Raw genomic sequence first — 22,548 nt, forward strand, 5'->3', positions numbered from 1 at the left:
ACTCATTGTCTAGAATGATCAGGGAATTAAAATGGTGAAATAAAACTACCGTCTTTTGCTGAAGACCCCCTGGAACTCCCTCCAACACCCCCAGTGGTCCCGGGACCCTCACTATCTTAAAGCATTTCAAGAAAACAGAGCAACACACTTTTCGATTCTTTTTATTGAGAGTAAACTTTGCACTGACACTTTCATTTACAGTATTGGCCACAAATCAAACATCGCCTCCTTTCTTATGGACCGATTGGGAATGTATCAAGTATAATCTATGAAAGTGCAATTAACTTTTCTGAATTTTGTAGTCGTCGGTTGATGGATCGTTGTAATATAAAAAATCAGATGGAATACAAAATGGCACAGGCCCCTTCCCTTGACACCACAAATCCAATGACAAATCAAAGTAATAAAAAAAAAGAAATACGACTTAGAATAAAAGCCATGCACATCATTCCTCCACAACTTGCCTGACAGCAGTGAATTAGTGCCGACACATAAAAAACACATAGGTGTGCAAAATAAAATTAAGACCCAACATACAAACAAGACTCAGACTGAGTGCTTCAGCTGTGTATCCTGTTGCACCGTGAAACCCATCAAACACATGCAGTCCTACATCTAGCCCTTGTCTCGTTCCCTAAGCACCTTAGGGAGCAAACTCTGAAAGGGTTATGGGCGATCCGAGCTGCCCGGGCATTTCAGCAGGCTTCGTGAAATTTCATCATCTGCGCTCATGACCTGTCCGGTACTTTCACAGTTTGATGTTCAACGGGGAGAGAGGACAAGGTGTCATGTCAGGATTCTGCCAAATATTGTCACTTCCACTACATCCAGGTTCACTTCAGTGGATCACTCCAGACCACTACACTTTAAACAAGGTTAAAATGCACTGCTAAATATCTCCATGTATGCTGCTATGAAAAATCCTCAGGCTATAAAGAGTAGTGGATGCATTTTTGATTGCATATCCCATTCTGTTTAACTGGCTACTTCCATAGAGTAGAGGGAGGAACAAATTCAACAAAATCAGAATCTGGTCTTGGGAAGGATATCACTATAATTTCATACACTACATCTATGTTTGGCATACCAACAAAGTACCATTAAAACCCTCTAGTACTACCGTTCTGGCTCCCAAAGCACCTAAGCATATCTCAACACAACAGGCAGTGTTTAATTCAATCACTTGTAAACAATACAGCTGGGCGTTACAGTTGAAGATGGAGGCTGAAAGACAACCTAGGAATCAAGAGTGTTACGTCACAAAGCAAGATCCTTACAGAATCGGAGGCCGACTACATTTGAATAACATTCAGATACAGTGGTTATTAAGTACGGACGAAAATCTGTGTATTAAAGCCTCATCTTTCCATGTAGCTTCTGAGCAGCTTTGCACTGTGAATCAAGTGATCAAGTGCAGAATGTTTTCGACAGAGAAAGCTGGCTAACACATGGACGTTGCTTCGTGGTATTTTCCTTCCGGGATAAAGAGAAGTAAGCTGTGTGTGTGTGTGTGTGTGTGTGTGTGTGTGTGTGTGGGGGGGGGGGGGGGGTAGTAATAATGTGCACCGTAAACCTCAGTGTATGGCAACAGTCACACCAAAGGGGTGTGTAGTCAGTTATCTTTCATTAAGAACTCTTAAGCTTGGAGTTCTGTATTAAAAAGTAATAATAACACTAATAAATACCCATAAATAAAATACACAAATTAAATATGATTGAAACAAAAAGGCACACAGACCCAGTAACTCAGGTCACACTTGGGAGGAATTTCATCTCCCAGCAGGAAAAAAAATGGAGTAAAAGGATAAATAACAGCGAAAACCCAACCCATTTCCCATTATACTAGCATTATCAATAGCACCCTGTACTAGCCATCAGTAGTGGAATAGATATGATAAAAAACAAAGCCAATTTCAAAGTGTCAAAACAGATTTTGCACCATAAAGCCTGATAGTCGGCCTGAACATCCATTTCTGATTAATACGTTAAAAAACCTTCAAGTTTCAGGAGTGTTTTTACTTGGTAACATGTACTTCACCTGCGGATGACAGCTCATCTCTGATAAAGGCAGAGAGAGAAATATGTGGAATGGGCAGCAGGGTGGAGTAGCGACTAGAAAGACAACAAGCATCCTCCCTACTGAAGTGTCCTGGAGCAAGAAGACACTGAAACCCTACCAGCTCCAGGGCTGCTGTTCTGTAACTGATCCTGACCTCTGACCTCCCTGTGGAGCAAAAGGAGAATTTTCCTTCGGGGATCAATAGAGTATCACAAAACAAGTATCGCTGTCATAAATTCCAGACAAGCTAGTTGTACTGGTATGACCAGAGCTGTGACGTTAGGTGGAAACTCCACTGATGCTTACTGAGCAGAAGAGTGTATCATGTTTCTCTGCAGCCTACCAAAAGGAAAGACCAGTAGTGGGTCGGCTCTCTACCAAAGCAGGCACAGTGTGCATGAAGGTCCAAAAACAGAATTAGTCCCTCTGATTGTACAGTACGCTAAACGAGCTCCAAGGTTGCAGTTATCATGTTTGGCTCTTAGAGCCCTTAACAGGCTTGTGGTTGGGTCAGAGTGTTGGTGCAGTGTGCAGCCACTGTGGTCGACAGCAAGTGCTTGGAGGATGTAAGAGGCAAGTTTGGAATTCAGCGTGATCAGCACCAAAGCTTCACCCTTAACAACTGAGAAGACAAACTCAAACACAGGAGGCAGTGGAATAAAAAAAAATAAAAATGAAAAAAGAAAAACATGTTCAGCATTACGTGTATATGATATCAGTAGCTTTCCATTGATGCGCTCAGTTTCGAACACTCATTTGTTTTGAATGTCAAAGAATAGTTTGTCTGTTTCTACAGCAGACAAAAGCACTTTTTTTTTTTTTTTTTTTTTTAAATCACACTGCTTATGACATCATCTTTACTGGACAAAGCCCTCAGGGCTTTATGTCCTGTCTAGATACAGTATAATACATACAGTAAACACACAAGCCCCAAGAACTAGATCTTCCATTGAAGCTTCACTATTCCATCTTATATATTTTTTTTCTTTTTCCATCTCTCATTCTAGCAGTGCTACTTTACAGTTTGCCCAGTATTTCTTTGTCTTTCCTTTTTCATGTTCATCCCTCCATTAACCCATTCAATTCTCTTATTAATTTCTCTACGTCTCAACCTTCTTCTCTCTTTTTCTGTCTCGTTCTCTCACTGTCACACTAAGTGTACTTGCTCCTCCCACTCCTCAGGCGATTGGTCCTCTTCTAACTGAGCGGCGAGGTCTAAGTCCGTCTCTCTAGCCTGGGCAGTGTGCGCGGGACCATCTCCACATTGGGAGTGTGAGCACGGGTGTGTGTCCGCTTCGTCCAGCGACACGTCTGCCACACACCCGGTGTCCACACCCTCCTCAGCAGCCTCCCTGTGTTCCAGCTCCAGCGTGTTGGGCCTCGACAGCTCTCGGCCCTCCGCACCCCCGGCACCAGGACAGGGACCGGTCGCCCCTCTCCCCGCCTCGGGCTCACCCTCCGGGGGCTGCCAGGTCGGGGCGGGGGTGACCTCCCTGGAGGTCTGGCTCTCTGACCCAGTCTCAGTGACTGTGTCAGGGGAGGAGTCGGTTTCTGTGGTGGGCGGGGAGGGGATGAGGGCCAGGCTCTGGGGGTTGTTCTGGGGGTTGATGTTGTTGCTAAACCAGGCCATGATGTTGTCCAGCAGCTGGGCGCTGGCCGCGGGGTCTAGGGGCTCCAGTCTCTGAGGGTCACTGGGGGTGAAAGCGCCCCCCGGGGGGATCACTGGTGAAAGCATGAGCTCTGGCTCAAGTTCTGGAGAAGGGAGGCACAACTGGGCGGGGGGCTGGGGGGCTGACTTGGGGGTACGTTCAAGAACATAGGGGGCAGGACGTTCTGGGGTGTAAGAGCTAGTATGTTCTGGGTGAGGGTTGTAAGAGCTGTCTGGTTTTGGGGTGCTTTCATAAGTGGTTGCGTGTTCCCGATTATATGAACTAGGATGGGCAGGATTTTGGGTGCGTTCAAGTGCGTAGGAGCCAGCGTGTTCAGCCTCAGCCAAATAAGTATTCGAGTGGCAGTGACTCTGCTCTTTGCTAGGATCTGAGCTCTGATTGATAGTGATATGGTCAAGCAAATAAGGAGTGGTCAGTGCATTCTGATCTTGTCTATGGCTGCGGTCGCTGTAATTAGGTTCCATGGGGTAAGGAGCAGTGAGTGTGCTATGGTTGTATGTGTGGTGTGAGCATGGCTGGTCCTGTGTGTGTGTGTCGAAGGTGTGTGTGTCTAGGTCATAAGGAGTGGTTATATTCCCCAGTTTCATAAGGCTGTCCCCCAGCTCCAGCAGCTCTGCACTGAGGGAGGGGGGAGGCGGAGGGAGAGGGAGGGGGTTAGAGGCGGGAGGCTGGGGGGTGGAGTCTGTCCTGGTGGGAGGGCGGGGAGGATCCAGGAGAGAAGGTGGAAAGGAGGAGCCTCTGGCCCCCAGAGGACCGTCTGTGTTGGGGGAGTGCGAGGCAACCCCACCTAGGTCTCCTGGGGGACCCGGCCGCCTCTCCTGTCCTCTGTCTAACCCTCTCTCCAGCTCCGGCCTTCCCTCCATCCCTCTCTCCATCCCTCCCTCCAGGCCTCTCTCCCTGCGGGACTCCTGGAGGGACAGCTGGATGGCCAGCAGGATGTTCGGGTCGTCCTCGTCCAGTGAACCCAGCGCTCGTCTCCGGCCCTCGCTCCTCTCTGGGCCTTCTGAAACACAAATGGTAAATTTAGACATACACAAACAGAAAAAGGACTGTGTTTGTGTAACTTGATCCCCACTTCACCCCAGTGATCAATGCCCTTTATGTGCTTAGACTAGACTATTAAAAAATTAAAATAATTTTTACCGGTTGCCTGGTGTACTGACAGATCAATATTTATACATGAAAGTATGTATGGTGCTTGACTGAGATCCAGAGTTTGTCCAAATATATATTGTTATACACATTCTGTATGTTGTATATGTTAAGGTAAATCACATTGAGTTAATTTCCTAAACGCTACATATCCATTTTGAAAAAAACTGTACCTTACGTGACCTGAGGACTAAAGGGACCTGAGGACCAATGTTCTCAAGGTTTAATTGAGTATTTTATTATTATATTTGTGCTACTAATCATTTTATGAGTGCACACGTCACTTTTTTCCAAATGATGGATATCTAATTTTAGAATGAAACTCTTCATATAAACGATTGTTACACACGTTATAAACACTGTGTGTGTACTAGACCTGTGTTGTCACTCCTCCTGCTAGTCTCTGGTGTGTTGCTGTTGCTTCTTAGGCTGTGCAGACTCAGCATGTCTCCTCTGCGCCGCGGCCTGTGTCTTCGGCGGTACTGGATGTCAGCATACTCCTGCAATAAGTCATTTAAGTTAAGTTATTACAAACACAACAGGCTCAATAAGTGTCAAGAATCGATTTTGTGTCCCTAACAGGTGCAAGCCTACAGCACCGATCTAGCAAACAAAACAGGATTCAGCCCATGCAGGCAGGAGACTAAAGTGCATTTTCTTTCAGTATGTGGAGATAATAACAGATCTCTGTGCATTACCTGTGTCTGTCTGTCTCTCTGATCTCCTCCTCCCAGTACAGAGTGACGACTCAGCATCTTAACACACATAAGTAAACTAGGTCAGCTGCAGCCATAGACACGCGCATGCATATGACTTCATACTCAAGTGGGTCACTGAACACATTTTTAGGGAGTAGCGTTAGCTTGGCATGAAGCAAAAAGAGAAGCAGAACAAAAAGTTAGTGTGTTAGTGTATGGTGTGATATAGGTCGGGTTTTTTTTTTTACCTCAGGAGAGGCAAAGCCTAGGTACTCCCAGTCCCAGGACCCTCCAGGGTAACTGAAACACACACACAAACACTTGTTTTCTCACAATGAAACACAAGGAGCAGATGACTTAGTTTTAATATTTGGACTCAGTCTAGGAGCCTCTTCATTCTTCTCAGTGTCTCTCCAATACAGTCAAAATTTTTCCACATTCACATTCCCTTGTCGATGTATTGTTTGAGTGTGTGTGTCCATACTTCCTGCGGGGAGCGTCAGGAGAGTCGTTGGGAGCCACGCCGCGGGCCACAGAGGCCAGGAACTCCTGCCTCTTCTGTTGGACCAGGCGGGCCGCGCTGATTATCTTGTGGCAGGGGGTCCTCAGGTAGGGCCGATTCACCTTCTGGGCCAGATCCTCCACCACCATCTCCAGGTCCGTCTGGGAACACACATACACAACAGCCTTAATCCCATCTATTCAAGGAGAGACTGGAAATTCAGATGTTAAAAAGGGATTTGCAACCCATATTGATCAGACCTGAGCTGATTATATTGACTGATTGACTGATTGTAGTGTCTGGAAAAATAAATCAAGTGCATCTGTGGTGATTCAAATATTTTTTCCATGTTCTGCCTCAGAACTTCATTTCAAATCATTATCACAGGCATCAAAGGGTGAGAAAAAGAGAAGGAGTGAGGAATTATCTTACAAACATACTCTAAAATACCCACTCCTAAACTTTTTAAAGATATGACTTTTTCTGTTGTAAGGATACAAAGCATGCCAGATGTGTCCTTCGTTACCTGCATGAGCTCAAAGATCTCTTTCTGGGTGCTGCCTTGCTGCAGGAAGAAGCCGTAGGGGTAAGAGCACTTCAGCACGCGCCGCGTCTTCAGCAGCTCACACACACCGTCCTCAATGAACCGTGTGTCTGGAGGAGTGCCTTCACCTGGACACACACACACACATACAGAGTCAAAAAGACACACATACATTTATCAGTGAAGTCCTGCATACTGGGTTCATCATAGTTATCATTAATGCAACTTTGGGATCAACAGATTTAGACAACGAAAAACTAAACAAAAGGAGGAGGGGTGTAAATGACATCCCCGATCAATAGGATACTCTATTAGGAGCAAAAATTGTATTCAAATTTCTAGGACGGGCCAACAAAGGATGAAAAACAGCCAATTGGGAAAGAGGGAGGAGCTTCAATTCAATAGGAAACTCTCCCCCGAGTCCAAACCAGCATAAACTTTTTAAAAATCTGGACGGACCAACAGACCAACCTATACTAGCTGCTGGTTGCAGCTAAAAAAACACATTGGTATGGTTTTTGTCTTTCCTGTTGCGATAAGCATAGCCAATGTTTTAGTGTGGATTGGATTATCTATTAAAGAGGGCAACGTCTTATGGTGAATACAAACTGAGGCTCAAAGCACTGTGCTGTGTATAACCCTTAGCTACTGGAAAGCACTCAACAAGCAGTTGACTTGCCGCTGACAAGCAGTTAACTTCCACTCCGTTCTGATGCAGCTCTTCCTAACCACAGTCAGAGGCCCGTACAGGGGAGACTTACGGCTAATGAAGGCTCTGCTTAGCTGCTCCATCTTCTCTTTGGCTGTTTTCAGCAGTTTCTGCTCCAACTAACAGAGGGAGAAGAGACAGTACACACACGTCAAATCTTTCATGATGATCAGTTTGATCAAATGCAGCAGTCAACTCTTTGAATGTATCAAAACATTTTCTGAGCACATTCCTTAGAAAACAGTGTGTGTGTGTGTGTGTGTGTGTGTGTGTGTGTGAATGTGTGTTACCTTATAGCTGTGTTCGTGGTTCTTGAAGCGGGTATAGTAGTGCATGAAACGGTCCAGTTCCTGAAAACTTTTGTGCTTCTTTTCTGCCTGCAACAGACAAGAACTCCTATTTCATAAAAATGGCTTGGTCTCTGTGTGTGTACTGTGAATGTTGTGAGTATAACTGTATGTGTGAGCACATTAACATGTGCTTTGATAGTGTGTTCCGTGTGTGTGTGTGTGTGTGTGTGTATGTGTGACGTGTGTGCATGAATGACAAGTGTGTACTGAGGTGTGCAGGTGCATACATGAGCAGGTGATGTATGTCTGTGAAGGTATGTTTTGTGTGTGTGTTCATATGAACGTGTGCTTGTGTGCATGACCAGCTGAGTACGTATTCTGAGAGTGTATTGTCTGTGTGTGTGTGTGTGTGTGTGTGTGTGTGTACCTCTACAGTCATCTCCTTGGACTGCTCCTCAAGCTGTTGGATGACTTCATAGCGAGTGCAGCGGTAGTAGCCTCCTGTCGACGAGCTGTGCTTCTTCCATTCCTCCAGACAGATCCAACAGAAGTCATACTTACACTAGAGAGAGAGAGAGAGAGAGAGAGAGAGAGAGAGACAGAGAGAGAGAGAGAGAGAGAGAGAGAGAGAGAGACAGAGAGAGACAGAGAGAGAGATTATGATGAGATTTGGCCTGAAGCAGCTCAATTAGTTACTGATTACTGGTGCAAAAACTGATACAAATTATCCTCATAATCCTAATCAACATACTGTATGTGATGGAATAAACTCAATCTAGTAGTAAATAAATGCAAATATTAAATGATCATTCAGCTTTTGGATCAGAAATCATTCATTTTAACTAATTTTATCTATACTACTTATAAAACACAGCTGACAGAGATTAATGCTTTTACCTTAAATCACCTTTTAAAATTGCTTTTTGCTGAATGATTTATGGATATTGTCACAACTTCTCCTTGATTTGTGTGTGTGTGTGTGTGTGTGTGTGTGTGTGTACCTTGGCACACTGCATGTGGTTGCAGCCCTCATTCTTCTGAATGGGTGACTTGCAGTTGGCACAGGGTTTGGAGTTGGTCAGCAGCCACAGGCAGTTAGCAGCGTCCTCGTAGGCCTCGCTCACACCTGCCACTGTGGAACACACATACATACACATACACAGACACATATACACACGTTAGTAACATCTTAATAGGCCACCACCTGCCCTATAAACACACCCTTACTCAAACAAATACACACATTTGGCAAATATCAATGATGTGGACACCCGCCACCACAGTGAAAAGCACATTAGACACATCCTGGTTGGCCTTACTGACAGCTGCCGTTAACTGGATGCCAGGAAGCCTTACTGTCATTGTGGTGCCAGTTAAAATAGTTCCTAATAACGATAAAAACTGCTGTAAACACGACAGACTTACACTCCTCAGGCTTCATCTCTGTGACTTTCTGGAGCCAATTCCTCCATGTCTGACAGTCACATGGCTCATGGGCCTCGCCAAGGCACTCCCTGGAGGCAGGGAGGGGGAGAGACAGAGAGACAGATAGAGAAGGTTAGGCTACGGGTAGGTTAGGCTATGTAGAATAGGTAGATTGTTTGTCTTGCTAAAATCTGCTCTTGCCTACCTTGTGTTTTTCACTATGCTTGTCCTATATAATTTTGTTCACCATTGATTGTGTTTAGTTAGATCTAGCTAGACACATTCTCTGTAAAGTCCTCTGAGACATGCTTGTGATAAAGGGCTATATAAATAAACGAACTTGAACTTGAACTAGAACAGGGGATTGAGTTTAAAGCAGCATAACATTTAGTTACTCATTACTAGAGAGAGAGACAGAGAGAGGAAGCAATGCAGGAAACAGGCACATAATGCAAAAATCCTTTTAGACTGTGAGTATTTCCCATATAATTATATTTTGTGGCCAGCCCAAGGAAAATTAACAGTTGCCCACATAATTGTTTGTTAGATTCGCTCCACTGTGATGCATGAATAACACCCCTCCTCCAAAAAAAAAATAAAAATAAAAAAAAACAAGATTGCTGTCAAGCACTAATACCATGTCAGTGAACAACATCGACACCATAGGTCATTATATGATGCAGCAAATATTTTGTCACAGTCGCTGCTCTTTCCAGTGCTGGTATGAACTGAACAGAGAGGCAAAGTTTGAAATGTAGCTTACATGCTGCATTGGCTTATACTGTGAGATAATATGATATGCTGCGCTCGCTAAATGACATGTCAATAACAATGTCAATAACAATGTCGATAACATGTGTAAACAAAGCCAACAAATCATTAGCGTACCAGCAGAAGAGGTGACCCTTGCCACAGTCGACGGCCGGGGAGGGCAGCAGAGGGAAGCTGTGGGGGTCGCTGTCCCCGGGGCCCGGTCTGGTCAGCCGCACCGCCCGCTCACAACGCACCGCAGGACACCAGCGGATGGCTGGATTGTTCTCCACAAACGCCTGGAAGAGATGAGTGAGAGAGATGGGAGAGAAGTAGAGGACAAGGACAAGTGAGGGAGGATACAGACAGGGAGGAAGAGGAAGGGAAGAACAGAACACAAGAGACAAGGGAAAGCAAGTGAAGAGCAGAAGTGAGGAGGTTAAAGAAAGAAAAAGGAAGAAAGAAACAAAGAAAGATAGAAAGAGACAAACAAAAAGGAACAGAGAAAATCCAGTACAAAAAGGTAGCAAGGGGGGCAGGGGATGAAGGGACATAAAATAAATTTACAGTTAGAAGAAAAGTGTTCCCTGAGGTGTTGTGTGTCTTTATTAGTGTGAACACTGTTATTTGTAGTGGAGTGTGTGTGTTTCTACCTTGATATCAAACTGTAGATAGCGCTGGTCCATCTCTCTAGAAACCACGCTCTCTATCACCTGGACTGGCACCAGCTGGTAGCAGTCATAGGCCGGGCAGAAGATATTGTGGGCATCGCCCTCCTGGATCTTTATGTTCAGGAACCTGAGACACACACACATACACACACACAAGAGATTAGACACACACACAAACACATCAAACACATTCAAGTATGCAGGAACATCCACACACACACACACACACACACACACACACACACACACACACACACACACACACAGAGAGGCCCCTACCCCTCCCAGCAGCCTCTGCAGAACTCGTGGCCACAGGACATGTCCACTGGGTCCTCAAACACTGAGATAGAGCAGAGACAGATGCCACACTGCAGGGAGACAGAAGACACACACATCACCTGTTACACAGAGGCTATTTGGCACTGTATTATATCACAATAATACCTGACAAGTTGCTCTACATTCCGATTACTCAAGATTCAAAAGTCGATACTGTGAATTGCCGTGTCAACATCATTATTCCACCATTTGTATCCATATTTATCCAAAGACCCATACAGTCCCATGAGTGCATACATTAATCATTATTAATCTCACCCCTCTCCAAAAATACACCCAAACCTCCTTTAGCTTGTAGACTTCACTAGAAGCCTGATGAGCACTGCGAAAGCCCAAAAGTAAGGAGGGGCGCCACTTGCAAGCAGACAAATGATAAGCACTGGCTTGTCTAATTACACCTGACTTGAGAGCAATTGTGGACAAGAGGCTAATGGTTACAAACACATGTCAACTAAAAAAGCAGAAAGGAGACATCTAGCTAGAAAGATGGCCAACTATGAATGAATTTTCCAGTGGTAAGATTAGCAATTAATCCCATTAACCCCCCCCCCCCACACCAAAAAAAATAACAACATACGGAAGAACATACATAAGAAAGTAATATTCATATTCATGAAAGGTAAATTACCTTTCACTACTTCCTTATTGTGTGTATTACCAGCACACACAATAAGGAAGTAATACTCATGAAAGTTTTGTTATCACCTGAGGAGGCATTTACCTTTAGATAGAATAGAATCAAACAGGGCAGTAAAACGTTTGCTTTTTACTACATATGGTAATATCTCTGTTGTTTTCACTATTACTGCCACCAAACTACCAAGTAATACAACAGAAATCGGTTAAACCAATCTGATTAGCTGCTTCTCTTCTCATAATGAGGGGTAATTTAAACTTTGTGGCCAGTTAGGAGGAATCCTCCTATTTAAGCCTACTGGGTCTCTCACCGTAGCCAGGCCCTCCTCCCCAGGGGTGAGGCAGCTGTCGGTCGGGGAGGTAAGGGTGAGGGTGAGGGGTGAGCGGGGGGTCCTCGGGGTGCGGGGCGAGGGCAGGGTGTCCCAGGCGTTGTAGCCGCTGGGCGGTGGGGTGGGCATGGCCACGCCCGAGCGCTGGCAGCAGCCTTCGGCGTCAGTCATCCAGGCTTCCAGAAGCTTCTCTCTGTCCCAGTCTGAGAGAGGCGGGAGGTTACACACACACACACACATACACACACATTTAAGAGCCTTCTATAAATCCTTCCTATAAATTCACATAAAAACACAGTGACTTGTATGCATACACAGACACATAAACCCACACCCATTTACCCTCTCCATCATGCACTCTCACTCAAATCTGACAGACTGAACAAGGGGCTATGCATTTTTACTGTCTCTCATATATATACACACACACACACACACACACACACACACTCATAAATACACACCATGCGCTCGCAGCAGGGCCTCGGCGGTGAAGAGGGGGGCCTGCAGCATGTCTGCCGTCTCTACTATCAGCATGTCCTTCAGCCTGCGCAGGTCCTGAAGCTTCAGTCCCTCATAGGGCTGGAGGGATGGAGCAGGAAAAATGAAAAGATATTGAGAGAGGAGGGAGAGAAAGGGGTAGGAAGGAGGGGACAGAGGAGGGAGAGATGAGAAAGAGAGAGAGGAGGAAGAGAAAAGGGCAGAGTGGGAAGGAAAAGAGGGTTAGAGAGAAGGTGAGGAGAAGGAATTATGAGACAGAAAGAGATAGATGAGAGGGGTATAAAATAAAAACAAAAAGAGAAGTATGAGAAGGAGAGAAGTGTAAGGAAGTGAAAAAGACAGAGTGAGAAAAACACAACAGGACAAGGATGAGGGGCAGAGAGAGAGAAAGGGGTGAGAGAGAGAGAGAGATGAAGTATTAGCATGGAATTGGCTGCGGGAAGGAAGATCAAACTGCTATCAGTAGGCAGCAGCCGCTGCTACAGGACTGTGCTGGGTGTCCTCCATTTAACTTGGACCCCAAGAAACAGCAGGCGAAGTGTGTGCGTGTGTCTGTGTGTATACTTGGATCACTGCACTTGTGAGGACCAGCGCAACTTGAAACATTTGAAGGTGTGTATGAGAGAGAGTGTGCGTGTATGATGAATATGCATGCCTTGTTTATCTCCTGTTGCCTGTGTAAATGGTGTGCCAACATCACAGTTCCTTCTGTCAGAGCAAGCTGCTGTCATTGTGTGTGTCTGGCACACATGATTTGAACGTCCATGTCTTTTCCATGACTACGTAGGAACATTTCCATGACGTAAAAGATTCAATTCCATCCTGGAGTGTTTGCTGTTCTTTAATTCAGAAAACTCCTGAAGGGATAAAGAGTCTTAACACAACAAATGCGTGTAACTGACCTTTACACAAATTTCAGAAATTCCTTGGCTTTCTCCGTAGCAACTGGAGCAAACCCAAGACCTAATACTTCCCAGGCAACAATGCTACCACTGCACCAATAGGGAAATCCCTTGTGGCTAATAGCTGTTCGCTAACAGGCCTTGCCACAGTTGCTACAATCTCTACACCTTGTGTCTGTGGCGCACAGTGCATAGCTGACAGCGGTATGACTCAATCGCTGACTAAGGTCTGTGTCTGTACAAAGCATAAGCTTTTCAGAAAACACATTAATTCTAATTCCTCTACAACACACCTCTCAAAATTTCCACACTTCCCAAACTCCCTGACCAGTGGGGAATCCCCCGAATGGCGTGCCTGCAGTCTCACCTCCTTGCATCGCAGCAGGTTGGTGTCGCTGTGTGGGTCTGTGTGCGTCTGCTGAGCCGAGGAGGAGGAGAAAACCATCTGTGACTCCAGGCTGAGGGCCAGCTCGGTGTGGTGCTGCCGCTCGGCATGGTCGCATGGCGTCAACTTGTCCTCGTCCTCCACAAAAAGGTCTGCCTCGCTCTGGACTAACAGCTAGAGGGAGGGAAGGGAAAACAAAAGGAATGGGGGAAAAGAGAAGATGAGACAGATGGATGTGAGGAAGAGGAACAGAGAAAACGGGGTGAAGAGGCAAAAAAAAAAGAATGAGTGAGTGGTGGAAGGGAGAGTTGGGAGGGAACAAGAGGAGCAGAGAGAGAAAGAGAAGAGAAGACAAAGAAGAGATGAGGGGAAACAGAAAAGGAATGGTGGAAAGAGGAGTGGACAGCGATACATGAAGGTAGCAGGAGAGAGGAAGAAGAACAAGGGACAGAAAGGTAGAAAGTGAGCAGAGGAAATAAGAGTGAAAAAGAAGTAGAGCGGAAGGGAGGAAGGTTAGTAAATGTATATTGAGAAAGATTGAGGCGAGGAGAGATGAAATGAGAGAGTGGAATTGAGAGAGATTGGTGAATAAAGGGGGAAGGAAGAGAGGGAAAGCAAAAGAGGCGAAGGGGAATTTGTTCAAACTTTCTACCTTAAAAAGTCATTATGGAAAGCCACCTCCTCCCCACCCTTCTCCGTGCGTCTCTCTTTCACAGACACATATATCTCAATCATCTCACACCTCACGCTATTTGTCATTTCACAGCTCTCCTGCCCCTTTCCCTCCCTCATTAAGTTAGTTACATTTTACCGACTCCTTCCCACTGCCCATATCAGAGTTGGCCTCACTTCTCTTTCAATTCAATTCAGGAAATGGATTTTCTTCCAAATCCAAAAGCTGTAAATCCTTTGCCATATCCAATCTTTGTAGAAGTGATGAGAATGAACGCTCCATCATTATTATGTGAATTACAGTTCCAGTTTACATTCTGAATTGAAAGGGAATTGGCTCCAATCTTGGTCCACACACACTCTTTTCTCTCACCTCCACGCAGCTCTTCATGCCGGCGGCGGCAGCGTAGTGGAGACAGGTGCTGTGGTGGTTGTCGGTGGCGTTGACGTTGGCCCTCTCGTACTGGCCCCTGTCCAGCCTGGCCCCCGTCCAGCTGAGGATCATCTGGCAGGGGACAACACACACATATTGACAAACCACACACATAGGCAGCCACACGTGCACACACAGAATGATTTGTATGTCAACTTTGTCGACTCAATTAAAGGAATGAGTTTAAATGCATGCTCATGCTCGATACTATATGGTTGTGTTATTTTATTAAATGTTTTGTTATTTAACCTTTATTTAACAAGGAAATCCCATTGAGATTAAAAACCTCAAACTGCAATAAAGACAAATATAGGAACAGAACAGACTACAATAAAAGCAGAGGATGCAAAATACAGCATAATCTAACAAAACAGTTAAAATGAAGAATAGTCCGCTACACAGTTGAGAAATTTGCTAATTAAAAACAGTGACATTCCAATGACTTAGCCTCCAATTCCTTCATTTTGGATTTAAAAGCATTTAGCGAGATTACCTCGTTCAGTTTTAAGTCATTCAGGAACATATTCCAGGCAGAAGGTGCAGAATACATAAACGCCCTTTTTCCAATCTCTGTACGTACATTCGGGACAGAAATCGTAACAACAAAACATGTTTCCATGGTGTTGACACCACCATGGAAACATGTACAGTGTCTGCTACTGTATGTGTCTGCCTGTATGTCTGGGTGTTTGTACCTGAAGGGAGTCCGCACGCCGCTGCTCGTCCCTCTGGGGCCGGGCCAGCCGCGGGGACAGCGCCCCCTCTGGCAGCAGCAGGATCTGCGGACCCTGGCACAGCACATGGAGGCACGTCTCGTTGTGCACGTTACGCTTGTTAGGGTTGCCCTCTTTGCTGAATAGGAAGGACCTTGAGGGGGAAGGGAGGGCAAGGAGGGAGGAAGAGAAAAGACGAGAAAGTAAGGGGAAAGCAGGATGCGGGGTGAGGAGAGAGAAGCAGATAGCGAGTTTGGAAGTGAGATGGATTGAGAAAAAGTAGGAGTGATTGGCAGCAGGAGAGAGCAGGCAGACAGCAGGAGTGAAACGGAAGGGGAAGAGTGAAATACAGGAGGAGGAAGGGATAGATGGAGTGGAGTAGAGATGATAGAAGGATAGAGTGTAGCAATGAGATGGATTGCAAGAAGAAACGAGCGTGATTGAGTGAGAGGGCGATGGTGAATATGAATGTAAAAGCAGGGCAGAGAGAGGGAGAAGAAAAAAAGATTGCTGAATATCGACTATTTCTGTTTAACATCTCTGAGATAATGGACAGGCAGGCGCACACAGTGATGGATGTACCAGTTGCAGTGGGAGCCAGGCTGGGGCTGCAGTTCTGTTTGGTAAATAGTTTCTCTGCTCTCTGTCCATCAAGACCTCCATTTACTGATTACCACTCCCTCCATTCCTCTTTCCCTTGGCTCCACCCATCTCTCATTTCTCTCTCTGTTTCCTTCTGCCTTTCCATCTCTTAAAAACCTTCTTCTCCCCTCTTCCATCCTCCACTTCCCTTTTTTCCACTCCTTTTCTTCCTCTACATGTCATTTTCCTTCCTCTCTCCTCCTCATCTTCTCTCTCCCACTTGAGATCCTTTCCTCGACCTTCCAATGACAGCTGCATGTTACAGATAAAACCTTGATACTTTTAGTAGAATATTATAACATGAGTTCTGATACATTTGAAATGACCTTCTTTACATCATGTTTGTTGAATGAAAAGAACAAAATAGATGGAAATAATAGGATGTCACAAGATTTGCACTGTTTGAATACATAAGCTGTGATGTGCAAATTTCTAGGCTACTGATTCCGCACAACAGCACAATACCTTGTTTAGGACACTGTCTTTTCCCCATAAAAAAAACACTGTAGTCTCTTGCGATTTGGACATGGCAGTAGTCAATATAGTGATTTGAATGTTTCTTTCTGAGCTCTTCTTCCTGTCCTTCTCCCTTCTTCTTCTTCCCATCTTCCACTTTCACCTTCTCATCCTGTCATCCTCTCCCCGGCCGCCAGCCTCTCCCTAATGACAGTGTACTGTCGAGGAGGTCAATTCACCAGCACAGCGATAATCACTAATCACTCCCCTCTTGACTACACCCCAACACCCCCCCCCCACCCCCCACCCCCACCCCTACACAAACACACACACACAACCCCATGTTAAGGATGGATGGCCCTAATACAAGTCTAGTGGGAACAAATGGCTGGAAGACATCATAAGGTTCACTGCAATTGTCGGGCACCAACGTTGTTGTTCAGAATATAATTTGATGAAGGCGCTGCGAGAGAAAGCCTCTGGGGAGAGTTATAGTGGTGCGTTTTCACCCTGAACTGCTGAATTAGTATGTGGTGTGACCAAATAGGGACCAAATCTGGTCAAAGTCCTGTAGCGTGGAAGCACCGGGTAGCTTTAGGAGGGTAAATTAGGAGTCATAAACAAGAAAAAAACATAAAAGTTTTGTAACCTCTAGTTTGGCAGTTGTATGCTGACAACGCAATTTGCTTTATCTCTTTGCCTTCCTCCAATGGATAGCAAATCCATTGTTCACAATGACTGACCAATTTACAATTACCATTCAAATATTTTCAAGACTGCGCATTCAGTTGTTGTGGAGGAAGGGTTTCACTTCCTGAACTACACCCATTTTTCTAGTCATCGGTCAAACTCGTGATTGCCCAATTTGCACATCTCACGGGACTACGAGTGAATCCAACCCACCAAGAAAACTAGAAGGGAGCGAATAACGCAAACAAATATATGAAGCAGACATGCGATAGAAATAATCTTAAAAAGAGCCGTTGCATCTACCAGCCCTCGCTTGTCTTCTATCTGTGAGTCTTTATTTGGTCTGAGATTTGCCAGTCATCTAACCGCTGCCTCTGTCCAATCAGGTTGAAGAAAGAAGCATTTCCTCTGATACTTATCGCAGCAGTGTGCTCCGTCCAACCCTCCTCTCTGGCCCATTATAGGCTAGCAGGAAGGGAAACAAATAAACCACCAATTGACTGTCTGCGTTATACAAACACACACACACACAACCGAGAACACACACAGTTTTTCCATTGGACTCGTACACACTAAGCAGTTGTGAACTCCCATTTTTCCCCTCACACACAAACACAAACACGCATGCAAGTGTGCACACAGACACACAGATAATTTACTGGCCTTTTCAAACAGCTTCCTCTGACCCCCCTGTAATCACGGAGAAAAAGGGCAAGAGAGAGGAAGAGTGCGAGGAGGAGGAGGAGGTGAGGAGGGCTATTGAGTCACTGAAGCAGCTGTCTTGCTCATGGCCAGCAGCCTGATTATCCCACACAGGGGAAAAAAGACACACTGGAAGCGGTGTCTTGCTCTCTGTAATTTTGTCTTTTGACCCCTCTTTTTTATGACTCCTATAAATGTATTTATACGTTTACAATTTCTGTCAAGATATCATCCAAAGGAGGGTGTGTCTGTGGTACATCAAAATACATGAGTGTGCTTGCAAACAAATGTATGGCTTTGGGTATGCCAATATGAGCTATTTTCCCCAGGCAAGAAAATCATGGCATAGAATAATTTTGTCTCTGTGTGCTTTAATATATATGTGCTTGACTTAGCATATGTTTGACTCAAATTGGCTATGTACATAAGCAGTGTTTCCTCTGTGATGTTATGTAGCAGTAGTGCAGTGCCAGTGTAAGGTGAAGTGCTAAAAACTTACTTTCATTACAGCAACACTAATCCTAAAAAATGGGGCTATGAGCTTCTTGGAGTTACAGAGGATAAATTGGCTAATTTACACTGCTTTTATTTCACTTCACACTTCTCTAGCAGTGGTAGTAGCATTATTGCTGTGCTGGTGCACCACTGCTGAAAACCCAAGAAAGACTGACGGCAGGGCTCCTAAACTCACTTGGACATCAAATTCAAGGCTTTTTCAATTACTTTCCAGGTCTTTTTTTATTAAATTAAAGGACTCAAAATTGGCATGTTTTAGGGTAAGACATGACATTTGTCAAAATAATATATCATTTTAAAACTGCTGCCATATCAACACAAACCGACATCACAGGGTTTTTTGATCCAAGAACAGAGAGAGCTGAGGCATATTGATGAGTTTGGGTGCTATGTTTTAATAAAAAAAATGAGTACTTTCAAAACCATCCGTTCATTTTCACAAACTCACGGCCTTATTATAGTTTTTCTCAAATCCAACTTTCAAGGATTTTCAAGGCCCATGGAAAACCCTGTGACCGATGTGTGGCTGTGTTTTACCTGAGCAGACGCGTCATGGCGTGGCGGCAGACGTAGTGCAGCGGCGTGTTGTGCTGGTACTGCTCTCCGTAGGATGCGTTGGGGTCCAGGCCCTCCCTGAACTGGGGGTTGCCCTCGTACAGCTGCCAGGCCAGGGCCTCGTCGCCGCTCACCAGCGCCTTGCGGAATTTGGTGGCCGTGTTGCCCATGGCTTCGACCTCGCTAAGGGCCGCCTACAGGGAGTTGTGACAGATGCCTGCCTGCCTGCCTGCCTACGTCGTCCTCCTCCTCCTCCTCTTCCTCCTCCCCCGTTCACCACAGGTCGTAACTTAGAGCAACATGGTTCACTGTATGTTCCAGCCCTGTAAGTGGGGGAGAGAGAGAGAGAGAGAGAGAGAGAGAGAGAGAGAGAGAGAGAGAGAGAGAGAGAGAGAGAGAGAGAGAGAGAGAGAGAGAGAGAGAGAGAGAGAGAAGAGAGAGAGAGAAAGAGAGAGAGAGAGAGAGAGAGAAAAGATTGATTAGAGGAAAGCGATGGTGGGGGAAAAGGAAGGGGTACATAAGAAGAGGAAAGAGAATTAGAATGAGAAGAAAAAAAGGAACAGATTGGTGGAGGGAGGGGGTGACAGAGGGGGAGACAGAAGTAGGGAGAGAGACGGAGGGGGAGAGAGAGAGAGAGAGAAGCTTGAGAGAGAGGCTCAATCAATCAGTCCATCCATCGATCAGCTGGATGTGCTGCAGCGAGGATGTTATCTTACAGGAAAGAGAGGGAAAAAGCAGGGACAGAAGACAGAAGTGAGAGAGGGAGATAATTATAAAGAGGGCGAGCGAGGGGGCAGGTTAATGATATCCAAGCCATTGATTAGTTAGTCAGCTGATGAAAGGCAGGGTCAATATTACCACAGTTTGGCATGGAGTTAAGTTAGCTTGAGTTAGCATATATTAGGCTGTTTACCTTCTTGTCTGTTACAGGAGAAATGTGAGTGTGCGTGTGAGTGTGTGACAACATGCAGCACTAATATCCTGGAACCAAACCAGTTTTGCTTTGCTCCTTTGCTCTCCAGGCTCTCAACCAAAGAATCACAAGCATCACAGCTATGGCTGCTATGGCTTACTCTACTAGCATCTACTGAAATAAAACTTAGCTTCGTTTTTAGTTTCACAAGTTCTGTTCTCCATCTCTCTCTTTTTTGCCACACATATAATCACTATCTTTATCAATATGTTCTGCTTCCTTTCTTTCCTTGTCCCCCCGCCCCTCTCTCTCTCACACACACACACACACTTTGTCTTTCTTTAACACACACACACACACACACACATACACACCATTACATCCTCTAATGAGTGCAGCCTGTGTATGTGTGTCTGTGTGTATCGGGCTGTTGAGGGTATCATTACAGTCTTCATTCTATGGCCATCTGTCTAGCCCATACAAAGAACCTCTTTTAGCTCAGCTACAGTTGGCCACTGGCTGCCCAGCTTTGGAACATTTGAATAATGTGGCTGGCTGCCTCCCCTCCTCTGCCTCCATTTCTATGCAATGACAGACAGGGACACAGACGGAGACACAGACAGACAGAGGCATACAGGTCATACAGAAGCTACCGCCACTGATAAATAATAGCCAACATTTTGTGAGTTCTGCTCCAGTGGTGCCTGCAGTAGACTGGACCTTGTGCATGCATGTGTGTGTGTGTGAGAGTGTGTGTGTGTGTGTGTATCTGTAAGGGGGAGTTTACTATAGTTAATAGGTCAGTCTGTCTGCTTGGCTCTCTGTTTTGTGCACAGTGGTTTACTTCCAGTTCACTTCACCCCTCTCTGTGTCTCAGCCAGTCTCTCTCTCTCTCATACTAAATAAGGACAGACAGTCTGGACATGGAGGGACTTTGAAATTCCAGAGATCTTTGGTCCTGCTGTTTGTAGTTAGTAGTGACACTACTATTATCTACTATTATGAAAGCTCTTTGTGCCTACACGTCATTTAGTGGTCAGGTGGAGCGAGTCTAAAGAAGAGAGCTTGCGTCATTGTTGAATGAACATTTGTCCTATCAGCCTTAAACCAAGGCAAAGTGCTATGGTCCTGAAATGTGTTCAAAAATTATCAATATTAGTCATAGATGTCACTTGAACTATTATTATAACATAAGTACCCTATTCCTGACTTAAGCCCTAAATCCAATTTAACAATCAAGACTCAGTTCAGACATGAGCTCAAGAGTCCCGAATACATGATCTTTTAAAACACAAAAACGGTGAATACTCTTGTCTGGAATACAGGGGGACAATTCTAGATTACAAGAACCCAGGTCATCAGTTCTAGAACACTAAAACACAGTTCCACAATACACATTCAATTCTAGAACACAAGAGCCTCAATAAAATAATACAAAAGGTAAGTTCTAAATCAAACACTCAGGTCTACAATACAAGAACCCGGAAGACCAATACTTTTGTAGAAAACAATAAATAAGGTCTAGAGCTTGGATTTCAGTTGAAGAAGTCAATAATACAGTACTAAAGCGATTCAGCTCGACAGCTTCTGAAACATGTGATCAGTTTTACAACATACTATAAGCCCCATAACACAGGAATCCAATTCTGTTGACCAGGATTTTAATTCAAATCGAAAACACGGTTCTTTCAGTATCTGGTAGACAAAACAAGACGCCAGTCCTGACTGCATGGATTCACAATTAAATACACCTACTGTAATATGATTACAATTCTCAGAAGTTGAAGTACATTTGATATTGATGTGAGCTGATGCCTGACCGCACATCAACTCAAACATTTCGGTCAAAGTAAGGGCGGAACATGTTGCTGCGGGCTGGATGAAAACTGCTGGATGACACAGTCGGTTTACTGTCAACTTACATGAGCGAAACAAAGTCAAGCAAGAAATGCATCATGAGATACAGTCTAACTTCAGTTCCATTTCGGCGTTTACCAGTTTGCTAAAACTAGCTAGGTCATGCGTGTATCAGCTCAATTCAGGTCAGACCTCGTGTGGTTAGCCCTGAAGAAGTGTGTCAGCATGAAATGGAGCACAAAACAAAACAAAGAGCCCCGCGGTAGCTGCCAGTCGACTTCTCTATGCTTCTGCCCATGCGGCCCCACAGTTAAAGCTCCTTTGTTCAACAAACTGACAGTCTGTAAATTTGACCGAGTGGAAAGCGAGGCGGTCACGGCATTGAAATAGGCTACCCAAAAATGTTGCCGACAACCGTTTTGGATAGCCGCGGCTGTAACGTTACCGTGGGCAAACGTTAGCACCCAAGACAACCTACAGCAGCTAGCAAACCATCTCCCAGGTTAACGTTAGCGTTAGCCTAAACTCGCGAATGAGAGCTACAGCAGTCAGAGACAACATCAAATCTCCACTGTGAGCGTTTTACTTACACGGTCGTTTTACTTGGTCACTAGTCGCACATCCAAAAACTCGTGTAAATCGAGTGCCATTATCTTATTGTTATTATTATTCGCATCCGGCTTTTCTGCTGGACCATCCTTTCTGCCGCTGGACCCAGCAGGGATGATGCTGAGAGCGGAGGGCGAGACTGGATCGCTTCTGTTGTTGTTGCTGCCAAAAAGAAAACCGTTTTGCGCATGCTCGTCATGAACTGTCACAAGAGGGCTTTCGTCTGAT

General features: G+C 45.1%; 1 protein-coding gene across 1 annotated transcript; it reads right to left on the minus strand.

The window, feature by feature from the left end:
* Positions 1-158: 158 nt before the first annotated feature.
* On the minus strand, positions 159-22,454 carry LOC139913503 (ankyrin repeat and IBR domain-containing protein 1-like). The gene is made up of 21 exons (XM_071901530.2): positions 22,302-22,454; positions 18,924-19,264; positions 15,363-15,534; positions 14,608-14,739; positions 13,545-13,736; positions 12,239-12,356; positions 11,757-11,977; positions 10,750-10,838; positions 10,453-10,597; positions 9,938-10,098; positions 9,050-9,138; positions 8,626-8,756; positions 8,052-8,186; positions 7,625-7,711; positions 7,387-7,453; positions 6,608-6,753; positions 6,064-6,242; positions 5,828-5,879; positions 5,580-5,636; positions 5,258-5,381; positions 159-4,732 (listed from the first exon to the last, which is right to left on the minus strand). Exons 2-21 carry the CDS (start codon positions 19,109-19,111, stop codon positions 3,207-3,209), a joined length of 4,011 nt encoding a protein of 1,336 aa, XP_071757631.1. The 5' UTR covers positions 19,112-19,264; positions 22,302-22,454; the 3' UTR covers positions 159-3,206.
* Between the last annotated feature and the right edge of the window lie 94 nt (positions 22,455-22,548).

This window comes from Centroberyx gerrardi, chromosome 19 (genome assembly GCF_048128805.1).
Source record: "Centroberyx gerrardi isolate f3 chromosome 19, fCenGer3.hap1.cur.20231027, whole genome shotgun sequence".
Classification (NCBI taxonomy): Eukaryota; Metazoa; Chordata; class Actinopteri; order Beryciformes; family Berycidae; genus Centroberyx; species Centroberyx gerrardi.